Consider the following 12,913-nt stretch of genomic DNA (forward strand, 5'->3'; position numbering starts at 1 on the left):
GGGGGGTGGTATCCGTGACGGTGTGCAGGAATTTTTGCCCTCAAAGCCTGAACAGCTGGAGTTGGGCCTGAAGCCCAGTGGCTGGCATGGAAGTCTCTGGGCTGGCCATAGTCTACTGAAACAGCTTTAGTGAGGGAAGGCCTGCAATCTCTGCCCCTTCTGACAGGCCCTGACTTCCCTCTGCCCTTCCACTGAGGCCACCTGTGGAGGAAACAGCTGCAGGGCTGTGGAATCCCCATGGGCTCTTGGGCTTGGTGATGAGGCTACAGGCCTAGCTCAAGATCAGCCATGGTGTCCAGGCTGTGAGCACAGGGTCACTGGAAACCTGCATCTGACTATTCCACTAATTCCAGAGGTTTACAGTGTCCCCAGTGTTCAGTGATAGACCCGGGGGTCTAGGATGAGCTCAGCTAGCGGACAACGTCAGAGCAGAAGTGGATAATTACAGAGTCATTGGCACACGCCCTGAGTCAACACCATGTGGTGACTCAGGACAGCCTGGTCTGATTTCAAAACCTGGCTTGGCCACTTGTTAGCTTTGTAACTTTGAGGAAGCAACTCAACCTCTCTGAGTCTGCTTCCTTATTTCTAAAATTGTTGTTGTTAAGTGTTGTCAAGTCAGTTCTGACTTATAGGGTTTCCAAGGAGCAGCTGGTAGGTTTGAACCTATCCTATAATGCCAACCAGGATTCCTACTTCTAAAATAGGTAATAATAATAATGTGAGGGTCTAGCCTATAGCTAGCCACATAATAGTATTATTGATGTAGATGTACCATATCTTGAGAATATTGGGTGTGGGTGTAGATACACGGGATAGGGGAATCCTAGGTGGTGCAAACAGTTAATACACTTGGCTGCTAATCAAAAGCTTGGAGGTTTGAGGTTTGAGTTCAGACAGAAAAAGGTACTTCAGAAGAAAGGCCTGGCAACCTACTTCCAAAAAAGTAGTCACTGAAAACCCTATGGAGTACAGTTCTACTCTGACACACTTGGGTCTCCATGAATCAGAATCAACTTGATGTTACGTAGGGCTAGGGGCAAGGGAGCAGAGTTGAGGACAGCTGAAAAAGCAGCAGTTGCAATTAAACTGGATCAGAAAGAGAAGCCCGGCTCACCAGAAGGGAACAGCATGGAATGGAAGCAATCTTGCACAAAGTGTGCCCTGGGGATAGGACTTGAGGTATAGCTGGAGGCCAATTGCCTAAAGTCTCACCACCTGGCAGGCAAAAGGGTCTGAGCAAGTTCTACCATCTGTGGGCGGGCATATGGAAGGTGGGAGGTTGCTTCCTGGTTATGACATTAAGCAACACTGAATCACTGGTGAAAAGTCTCCTTCAGTCTTCTGACTCAACTCAAGAGAAAGTCTCCATTGTTAATAACACACTTGCGCAATGTATCAGCTCTAAGTGCCTACTTTTCACAGGCAACTGTAACTACCAAGAATTGAGTAACATTGTTATATTTTCATTTTTATGATTATCTTCTATTCAGAACAAGTGATTCTGGCTTTCTACTTACAAGGGTGATACAAAATTATTCTTTCCACAAAATATATTTAATGACTGATATTCAAGAAACAATGCTGAAGGCACTAGAGTGTTGCCCAAACTCTGAGCCATGGAGGGCCAGGGTCTTAGAGTGACAATTTTGACAGAAGGGGAGACCAGGGTGGAGGGACTAACTAGTAGATCCCTGAGCTGATTCCGGTGGAAATGAGCCTAAGTCTGCCCCAGGCAATGCACTTAAGGAGGACAAGGATCTAAGGGGGTCATCCTGGAATGGCTTTTCTGCAATCTGACCTGTAAAGTAGAGGGCTGTGCTGGGGGAGGGGTTAGTGACCCTGTTGTGTGACAGCAGAGGGGTCAAGCAACTTTTGTATCTGTCCTATGAACTGTGTCTAGATGAGCAACCATCACTTATATTTACATGTCTCCCATCAGACTGAATGCTCCTAAAAGGCAATGTTCTCAACTCCTATTTTTCCCCCAACTTCCCAGAATGCCTGATCTACAGGGTGCTCCACAGCAGAGGATCACAAACAAGGTGACCAACCACCCCAATCTGCCTGGAGTGGAGGGATTTCCTGGGAAGCGGGACTTTCAGTGTTAAAACTGGGACAATCTTGGGCAAACTGGGTCTAGTCACCTACCTCACACAGTCCTTGCAGGGTAGGGGCCCTGGGTCAGAACCCTGCTAGACTGGAGGAGTTGGCCTCTGAGGCCAACTGTGAGACACCCACACGTCTGCAGGAGTCCACGACATGTTTAAGCAACACCACCCATCTCAGAGCTGACCCCTAAACTTGTCAAAACAGCTCAGGGACAGTCCTTTCCAGAAGATATAGTTCACTCTGGTTAGACGCTTCCTGGGAACACTCCAAAATTCGGTTTCTGCTTAAGTTTGAGAACCAAAAGCCCCCAAAGATGCCACTGTTTTAGGCTAAGCATTTATTCTAAAGGGAAGGTCATACATAGGTCTTAGCACTCAGAGCCCTACAAGTCTGGCTCCATTCCATCCTCAGTTCTCTGACGTACACTTCAGTGGTTATGCCTTTTCCTTCTCCTTTCCGCTTCTGACTTGTCTTCCCTATGTTCCATCTGCCTAGAGGGGCCCCTTCACACCATCCTGCGTGTCTGAATTCCACCCAGCCTTTAAGGCTCCAATACTGCCTCTCCATGACACCTCTACAAGTCCTTCAGACTCCCACAATCCTATTCAGAAGCCAGTGAGGCCTTCCATCTTGGGCTGAACTGGACTGGAAACCACCAAAGGGAGTGTTCACAGGGCCATTTTTGTGCCCTCCTATCCTTGCTGTCAGAGTCCTGGTGTGGCACTGGGGGTTAATGCGCCAGACTGCAAAGCCATTTGAACGGAAAGGTTGGCAGTTCAAGCTCACCAGCTGCTCCTCGGAAACCCTAAACAAGTTCGCTATGGGTCGGAACCGACTCAACGGCACTTAACAACAACAACAACCCTTGCTGTCAGAGTCCTGGTGTGGCACTGCAGGATAATGCACTGGACTGCAAGGTCGACAGTTCAAATTCACCAGTCACTCCTCGGAAACCCTATACAGGGTAGCGCTGAGTTGCAGCTGACTCGACGGCACTTAAGAACAACAGCAACCCTTACCGTCAGAAATCAGTATAAGTGAATGAACACAACGATGAACAAATCCACAATAGCTAACTAGGAGAAGTTCTTTCAAAATAATCACCTCAGGAGAGCAAAGAGGGGCTTCAAAAGGGCTCGTTCTTTAATTATTCATTCGTCCTTTCCCAGTCCCACAGCAGACAAGGTGAGTAAGCAGCACAGCCCATGTCCTCTCAGTGTAGCAGGACTGCCCACGTCATGGCAGGTGCCACCCAGCACAGTGTGCTCTGGGAACACGTGATCACGGAAGACCTGAGGCTCCCACAGAAAGGGTCACTAAAGTACAGATGTAAGGATGAAGAAGGCAGGGTCACATACAGATTACGGATGTGTCCCTGCTGCCATCTCAGGAGAAAACAAGGGGCTTGAGAGACACACGTTTTGTGTCTGCTCCTGTGCTCCCTGGCCTTGAGATGGCCTGCCTCATCTTCTTCATCAGTATAACAGGCTAACAGACTTACTCTAAATTGTTGTGAAGATCTGTAGGGTAAAAGGGGGAAGCACTCAGGGCTCAGTCAAACTCCCCCAAACATGGGAATACTGCTGTTGTTGTTAGTACCCAAACATCTCACAAGAAGCCAAAGGAACCCAGGCAGGCAGGCTTCAGCTGGGCTGAGCTGGACAATAATCCTGCCTCATGATTAGCTCTGACCCAATGGCTTCCCAGCTCCCCAGCAGATCTGCCCAGGTCAGACTGTGGGATTTTCAAGGGGCAGAATCCAGGAGACCAAGAGGTCCAGAGGTACAAGGGGAAGGAAGCTGGCTGTAGGAGACAGGAAGATACAACTGAGAGTGTGGCAGAGGACAGGCCTGGGCAGAGGAATGAGACAAAGAGCAGATGGAGTTGGAGAGTACATCCTCTCTCCTCCTGCCCAAGCTCCGGAGAAATTATCGAGATGATTTCCTGTGAGGATGCAGCAGGGCTCTGACATTTCCAGGCCACTGGATCCCTTTAGGCAGCTGGGTGTTTAAAAGCCTGTCTGAAAGCTACACTGTTAGGGGAAAGAGCAAACCACAGGCCGGAAACCCCCAAGGTGTGCAAATACCCGTATCACTTCTTAGCAGGAAGGAGCTGGGGTGGAGTCAGCTAAGTCAGCGACAGTGCCCCACCACCCAGGGGAATCCACACAACAGTCTGAGAGGAACTAGGGGTCACCTGGAGACCATTCTGGCTTTCCTGCCATATCTCAAACACACTCAAGCCTATCCTCCACTTGGGGTATTTATTGTTACTGTGCCCTCTCCCTTAAGCACTCTGCACCTGATTCTCATACTATGAGAGGGCTGCAAAAGCTCATGGAAAAATGGAACGAAAAGATAATGGTATTTTTCCACAAACTTTTTGAAGCCCTCTTGTACCTGTCCTACTGCATCATTCCCAACTCATATCAAGTGTGCCTTCTTCCTAGAGGCCTAGAAAAGTGTCTGGAATATAGTAGGGGGATCAAGACATGTTTGATGAATGAAATGATGAGCGTACAGTGAAGTGTTTAAGAGCAAGTGCTCTGGTCAGACTGACGGGGGTCTCATCCCAGCTCTACCATTCACTGTGTGCTTGGACTATCTCCTCAATCTCCCTGTAAAATGAGAATAATAGTACCTACCACATAGGATTATTGGGGAATTAAATGAGGTCATCAGGAGCCCTGATGGTGCCGTGTGTAAGTGCTCAGCTAATTTGAACTAAATGGCTCCACAGGAGACAGATGTGGTAATTGGCTCCTATAAAGAGTACAGCCAAGAAAACCCTATAGGACAGTTCTACTCTGTCATATATGATTTCTGTGAGTTGAAATCAACTTGATAGCACCTAGCCAACAACAAATGAGACCATGTATATAAACCAGTGCTTGACAATACACTCAGCACTTGGTTGCTGTCATCATGGTTTTTGTTTGCTAATATTTCTTGTTTCTTTATTGGCTCACTTGTATCACATCTGTCTCCTTCTACTCCAAGGCAGCTGCAGCCTGTCTTGCCCACTGCTGTGTCCCTAGTTCCTAACACAGCTGGGAAGAGAAAACCAGGTCTCCTCCTAGTCAGGGAGATGAAACTTCAGCTGGAAGTAGGGAGCCTCACCGATCTGTTTCTCCAGGGCAGCTGCCTCACAGACAGTGGCCCGGGGCAGGATCCCAGGGTCAGTGAAACTTGTCTGCAGCAGGCAGCTCATGACGAAGAAGAAGAGGATGGCGGCAATGATGGGGATGGCGAGGGTCAGTTGGCTGGCCAGGAAAGGACAACTAGAATAAGAGAGGGAGAGACAGATCAGCAGATACCCATGGGTTCAATGGGGCACAGGGCTCCAGCACTAGACCAGTGTCCTCCCAGCAATCACCACCACATTCTTGATTAGAGTCTCTTCCCAGGGTGAGTGCTGCCACGCCCCCTACAAACAGACATCACTAATTGATCCATGCACTTTTCTCCTGAGTCCTTAACAGATGTGACTAATATATCTCAGCACTCTTAACCTCCTACACACTTAGCTGCCACTTCAGAATCCTTCTCAACACAAGAGTATCAGGCAGCCTCTACCGACTAATTGGACTAGCACTTGAGATAAACCATCGTGCATGCATCCATTCACTCCACAAATATTTCTACACAAATTTTATATGTTAGGCAACACATGCAATAAGCAGTGGGAATAATGACAGCGAATCAGAGTCCCTTCCTAGAGTGGCATATGGTCTAGTGGAAAAAATAGAGAAGTAAAAGGCACTGCCATGCAAGGTGATGGATGTCTGCTGTAACTGGTGAGGGGCTGGGGAGTAGGGTAGGGAAGCATATTGTAGACCAGTCAATTATGCTATAATTGGAGAGGGGAGGCAATGGGCAGCCAGGAAAGGTTCCCTGAAGGAGATATCACCTATATTGAAACCTGAAGAATGAGTAAGGATCACTTAGGTGAAGGGAGGAGGGCAAATCAGCATGATTCAGTCACAGCCACTGTCACCTAAGGATGGATAGTCCCCAAGGCGGTTCTGTTAGGCTCTCTGGCCCTAGTTGGCTGGGAGAACAGCCCATGTCTGCTGGACTATGGACTATGCCTCCTCTTCTACCTTGTAGACTGCCCACCACAGGGCCCCATAAGCCTTCTTCATATCTTAGGGCTGGGCCATTCTAGAAGTCTTGGCCACTGGTAGAGACATGGCTTTGGTGATGGAGTGAATCTCTCAGGTCTCTTCATAACACTTGTCTCTGTTGCCACTCCACTGTCCATCCAGAAGCCAAAGCTGTCTTCTGAAAGTGTCCATCAGATCATGCCATTTTTCTGCTTACTACCATTCCACGGCTTCTCATTACATTTGGAATAAAATTCACATTTCCCACCATGGCCTTCTAAGCCAAGCATAACCTGGACCCTAACAAAGGCTCTCCCCCTGCCCTGCTGCTCCCATCACACTGGCAGCTCCTGGAATAAGTCAAGTTCTTTCCTACCTCAGGACCTTTGCACTTGTGGTTCCTTATCTACAAAATACTCTTCCCTCCTGAGCATGGCCTTCTTTAACAACTCTACAAAGTAGGCCTTTCCACAATTTCCTACCACCTTGCCTTTTCTTCCTGCAGAGCATTTATTAGAAATTTCAATAACTAACTTGCCTGTTTATGTGTCAGATACGTCTCCCCACTAGAACTAATGCTCCTCTGAGGGTACAGACTAGACATTCCTGTTCACGATTATATTCCCAGCATACTACACAGTACCCGACACCAAGAAGACGCCCAATAAATAATTGTTGAATAAATGAATACAGTTTGTTCCTGGTGCCAAGGGACAGAAAAATAGCTACCAACTACCCTAATTCCCTAGTTAATAAATCATTATTAATAATATCTGAAGTACTATTATGTGCCAGATACTATGCTGAATACTTTCTATGTACTTTCTCATCAAATCTCCACCACAAGCCTCGGAAATATACTTCTCACTTTACAGGTTGAGGAAACTGAAGCTCAAAGAGCTTAAGAAACTTGCCCCAGGTCACTTAGCTTAGGAGTGCTGAAGTGGGAATTCCTGCCAGGTTTGACTTCTGGACCATGTTGATAACCTCTAGCCCATGCCACCTTCCTTCCCAGAGCCAGGATGGCACCATCCTGGGAAGTCAGAGTCAGTCATGGGTCCAGGAGCCTCAGGTTTCAGTGTTTGGAGTTAGAGACTAGCACAGCAGCAGGGAGTAAACCAATCACACCCAGTGGAGGGCCCCATGGGCACCTAGGCACTGTTTCTGAAGCTTCCATTGACAGAGGCTCTGACCTCCTGAGATATCTTCCCTGAGGAACAGAGACTGCCAAGGCCAAGGTTTCCAAGCGAGCCATGCTCTGCTCCACACATCTCAGTATTCCTGGGGCCTGACCCTCAAACACAGCAGCCAGTGTGGCCTCAACCAGCTCATATACAACCAGACTCCAGGAAAGACAGAGGAGACTGGGACTATGGGACTAATAGAAGCCTAGGGAACTAGAGAGTCCTATGTCCTGATTATCCAGAGAGGGAGGGACTCTGAGTGTCACAACCAGATCCAAGGTCACCCAGCCAGTGACAAGACTGTGGTTTCTGGGCTCCTATCATACGCTCTTGTCCATTCATTCATTCACAAATATTGTATTGAGCACCTACTACAGACCAGGCACTATTCTAGGCACTGAAGATATAGCAGTGGAGAAAAACAGGCAAGAAACAAACCCGTATGCATATAGGATAGGAGATGGTGGCAAGTACTCTGGAGCATAATAAAGCAGGGCAGAAGAGATAGGAGAAATGGGAGTGGTGTTCTATTTCATAGAGCCACCTGGGGTGGGACATTCCAAACAGTGCAAAGGCCCTGAGGTAGGCGTATATAAGGAGGCCAGTGTGATTGCAGGGAATGGGCAGGGGTGAGTGGAAGAAGATTGGGGTGAAGAGGGAGAGGTAGGAGGGAATCCATCATCAGGGCTTTAGCTCTTAATGAGGACGGGGGAAATGGGAAGTTAAAGCACATTTGGATCTGACTTAGAATTAAAGGAACTCTCTGGCTGTTGTGTGAGGCTGGGAAGTAGGGCAGAAACTGGGAGCTCTATGCGATAGGCCCTGGAACAGTGAAGCAAAACCATCATGACAAGAATGGCTTCTTCCAGAGCAGTGGAGGAGTGTGAGTGCCTACTCAGCCTCCCTGTCCTCACCAACAGTGTTCCCACCATACGAGGTCCCGCTGAGGTTTTGTCTACTTCAGGTCCAAGTGAGCACTCTTGGCCCCAATCCAAACCTTTCTACTAAGCCCATACCCCAAATGATGAGGATGATTTATAGCTCTCCCAGAACCCAGAAGTCTTGCTGTCTCCCTGTCCAGGAATGAATCAGTCACCTGTGAAGATACCTCCTCTGCCTGGAAGGTCCTGCTCCTGAACTGACCCAATCCCACAATGCAGGATCACAGGTTCCAACCACAGCAAGTACCGCTTCCTCCTGCCTCCGCCATGGGGATATTGGATATGGCACTTCTAAGCTCCCACATTGGTGGCTGGGTAAGGTGGATCTGAAACTCAGCCCAGGGACCAAGCTGGGGGCTGGGAGTTCCTTAAAGCTTCTGTTTGTCAAATCATCCCTGAACTCTTCATCTACCCTGACTCAGAAAGGAAGGGCAGTGTCTAGCAAAAGGGAGAAGCTAATTCAGAGGAAGTCCTCACCATGTCTCCAGGGGAAACCCGAGGTAGAGGCAACAGATCTGACAGAGAGCACCTGGGGGCTGATGTATTTGTGGCAGCCTTACTTCTACTGCATGCCCTTGGGACTTGTTCTTTTAGTCAAACAAACAGTAATAACAGTGCTAGCACTAAGTGCTTGTTACTTACTGGACTGAGAGCTTTACGTGCATTACCTCATGCTACCTTCAAGATAGCCTTTAGAGGTGGGTCCTCTAATAAACCCCAATCTACAGTTAGGAAACTGAAAATGTAAAAAGTAAAAGGACTCCATTAACAAAGTTCACACTGTTAGTAAGGGGTGGAGCTAGGATTTGAACTAGGTCTGTTTGCTCCCAAGATAGAATTCTAGACCATGTTGCATAATTAAGGCTGATGACCACAAAGGATGGAAGAACTAGGGAGGGTAAGATGGGGTTCATGCAGCATGTGGGGAGGAGGTGCTCGTGTGTCTGTGTGAATGTGCATACAAGAAATCATATTGTAGGTGGCTCAGCGAGAGAGAATGGGGTGGAAAGCTTCTACTATAAATATGAGGGGGGATTTTTAAAGTCCATGGAAAACAGAATTACAAGAGAATGAAATTTTCCCATGAACATTTTGAAGCCTCCTCATGTGTAATAAGTAATAAATCCACCTTCCCATCCATAAAATGGAGCTACTGCATCCCAAATTGACCAGTCTTGGGTCCTTGGGTAGATGAAGAGGTCAGAAATCTGTGAGGACAAATGTGACCGACCTGTCACATGAATGCCCCTGGACTCTGTTGAAAAAAAATGAGGCACTGCAGTTGTTCCTGAAGTGGACATGCTAGAAGGATGCTCAAAAATTGAGAAAGGAAAAAAAAAAAAGCCAGGAGGTCAGGAGGTGGAGATAGAGGCCTGGGAGATGTTTTGGGGGACCATGGGGGCTTAAGCAAGGGCAGGAAGCTCTGGAGAAACTGAGGCAACTAATATAGAGGGAAAGGGGAGGCCTGAGAGGCCCAGGGATGCTGGGGAGAAGATGCCTTAGGTGAGGAATACTGAGGGGAAGGCAGGCTGAGAGTAGAAGGATGACAGTGGGTGGGGTCCCCTGGAAGAGGATGGTTAGGAAATTTATGGGGGATGAAGGAGGGTGTATATAGCCAAAGGACAGAAATTTCAAAGCTGCCTGGAATGGATATAATGAAACGAAAAAACAGAAATTTGGGGATGGGCAAGAGATGGTCTGAGGGGCAGGTGAGGAAGAGTTGCCAGGAGGCCTGGGGGGCAGATCCAGATAGGGTACTGAGGACAGTGAGTCGAGGGCCATGGGACAGCAATGTTCCAGGCAGGTGCAAGCTAAGGCAGGGTGCCAAGGAAGGGCAAGGAAGGGTGGGAGTGCCAGGGCAGGGCTAGAGAGGGTGGGGGGTTGGGAGAGGTGGAGGGGCCCAAGAAAGGCCTAAGGGCAGATGCTAAGAGAGGCAGGGGTGGGGCAGGTGGCTGACAGGGCCAGCAAGGATGGAGCTCCAAGGGAGGATGGAGAACATGGCAGAAGATGAGGTGCCAGGCGGAGGACAGGGAAAGATGTAAAGTCAGCCAAATGCGGGGGAAAGCAGGACCGGGTGAAAAGCAGGAGGTGATGGGGCCACTCAAAGATGGGGCCTGCAGAGGGGCGGGGCCCAGGGCGCTGCCAAACTCACTCGAAGACGAAGAAGAGGATGGTGGTGGTGAGGATGAGCAGCAATGTGAGCGCAAAGACTCCGCCGTGGCCGGCCAGCATGAGGCGACCGCCGCAGTAGAAGCGGTTGCGGCCTGGGAACACCTCCCACTTGCGCCGAGGGCGGCGGCCAAGACTCCCACTGCCGCTGCTGCTCCAGCGCGCCGGGGCGGGGGCGACGGCCGGCGGGGGTCCAGGGCCCGGTCCGGGGGGCGCGGCAGGGCCGGGGCGATGCGCCCCGGGGGAGGCGGGCGGCGGGGCGGCCCCGGGGCTGATCTGCTGGTACTCGCAGTCCTTCATGCAGCCGGCCGCTGCCTTGGCTCCGCGCCCCCGGGCCGCCCGGGCCACACGGGGACCGCACCAAGCAGCGGAGTGGAGGCGGCGGCGCGCACAGCGCGCGTTCGCTGAGGGCGGCCTCACAGCTGCAGCTCCGCTCCACCCCGCCCGCTGCCACCTTGCGCAGGCCTCCCGCAGCAGCGCCCCCTCCGCCCCGGCCAGGGATGGCGCCCGCCTAGTGCCCACCGACCCCAGGCCAGGCTTAGGTCGGTTGTACCGCCCTGACTGGCTGCAGGAATCTGGCCAGGCCTTGTCACCAGGGGACAGAGGATAGATCCCCAAAGATTCCTTCTGCCCTTTTAAAATTAAACCATTGGTTGAGCATCTACTGTGGGCTAGGCACCGTGCCAAGCATCCAGATTTGGGCTATGGACTTCCTGATAGTTCTTGGCAATTTGTAATTCCAGGGCCAGCCTTTCTTCATCTCTGAGGACTGACTGGACAAATGTGTTGGAGGGCAGGTGAATGGGTAGGCCCAATCTGCTTTGAATGCCAAGGGCCTTTTAACTATTGTCTTGAGATTCAAAGTACTCGGTGGACATGTAGGGTACAACCTGTGTTCCCTCACCCAGCTCTGTGCCCAGTTCTGGAATTTCATTCAGGCCCAGAGTATCCTAAGTATCACCTAATATAAGGCGTATGAAAACATGTCATACCCAATGTTTTCAGGAATTCTGGGTTTTCCATTGCTGCGGAACAAGTTACCACAATAGTATAAACTTAAAACAACACATCCGGAACACAGGCACAGCTTAGCTGTGTTCTTTGCTCAGTGTCACAAGACTGTAATCAAGGTGTCAGCTAAGCTGCATTCTCATCTGGCAACACAACTGCAGCAGACTCCAACGGCAGGCTCATTCAGGTTGCTAGCAGAATTTGTTTCCTTGGACTGTATAGCTGAGGGCTTAAGTTTTGCTAAGAATCGATTGGAGGCTTCCCTCAGGTTCTAGAGGCCACCAGCAGCTCCTTGCCATGTTAGCTTCTCCAAAGTGGCTGTTTACTTCTCACAAGCTGTAGACTAAGATAAGGGTGAGTATGAACAGAAGTAAAAATACATAATGGAATGGGTAAAAAGCCACCAACAGTGATTTCAAGGGCCACTAATCAGTACACATGCCAAAGGCTGCTCAGCTATTCTCTTGGTGCCCCAAACTCTGGATTCAGTGAACCCCACCTTGGTGCGGACTACATTATGTTTCCTGCCCTTGTTCCTTGGCTATGAAACGAAGTCATAAAACTACACTTTGATGTCCCACTTTAATTGTGTCCTCTTGCAACACTAAACCTTTTCTTGCCCCTTGTCACTTTACCAAGATCAAAGCATCCTACTTTATTTTCAGGTCCCCCCTCCCACCTGTACCTCATTAATTTCTCTGCATTTATTCATGGCTTTCATCTCAAAGATGTAAGCCTCCTTCTGACCATGGCCAACCTTCCACTCGTGCCCTAACTCTCTTCCTGCTCATTGAGATTGCAAACATATGCTTAATTCTCTATCAGTTACAAAACAACATTTTAAAGAAAGTAACAAAAACAGTTTTCCACGGCTAGTTACCTCCTCACTTTAGTTTCAGGTTTATCTTTTGTTCTTTCATTAGGTAAAATCACTTTCTTGTCATCTATTCAGACCTAGAGTCCTGGGGTAGTGCTGTGGGTTAATGCGCTGGACTGTAAAGTCAGTTTGAACTGCAAGGTCAGTGGTTCAAGTAAGTCATCAGTCAGTCGTCGGAAACCCTATACAGGGTCGCTGTGGGTAGGCACCAACTCGGTGACACTACAACTATTCCTTTCTTAAGTTCTGGTGATAGAGCACTGAGCTGCTAACTAAAAGGTTGATGATTTAAACCCACCAGCAGCTTTGTGGGAGAAATGACCTGACAATCTCTTCTCACAAAGGTTTCAGTCTAGGAAACCCTATGGGGCAGTAGGATCACTATGACTCGGAATTGATTCAACAGCACACAACGTCAACATCCACTGCTTAACTTTTTACAGTTTAGTTTCTGTCACCACTTCCCTAAAACCTCTATCTTAAATGTCACCAGCAGTCCAATTGGTGATGGTTA

The 12,913-nt window shown here is 49.2% G+C and overlaps 1 protein-coding gene across 1 annotated transcript in view; it reads right to left on the bottom strand.

The window, feature by feature from the left end:
- The window catches only part of ZDHHC18 (zinc finger, DHHC-type containing 18), a 31,770-nt gene extending 20,875 nt beyond the window's left edge, over nt 1-10,895 (bottom strand). The window contains exons 1-2 of the mRNA XM_006862251.1: nt 10,495-10,895; nt 5,232-5,392 (exon numbers count right to left, since the gene is read on the bottom strand). Of these exons, the coding sequence (XP_006862313.1) occupies nt 5,232-5,392; nt 10,495-10,811 (478 nt within the window). The 5' untranslated portion in view covers nt 10,812-10,895. The remainder of the gene's footprint in view (nt 1-5,231; nt 5,393-10,494) is intronic.
- Nucleotides 10,896-12,913: the final 2,018 nt, after the last annotated feature.

This window comes from Chrysochloris asiatica, unplaced genomic scaffold (assembly GCF_000296735.1).
Source record: "Chrysochloris asiatica unplaced genomic scaffold, ChrAsi1.0 scaffold00047, whole genome shotgun sequence".
Taxonomy (NCBI): Eukaryota; Metazoa; Chordata; class Mammalia; order Afrosoricida; family Chrysochloridae; genus Chrysochloris; species Chrysochloris asiatica.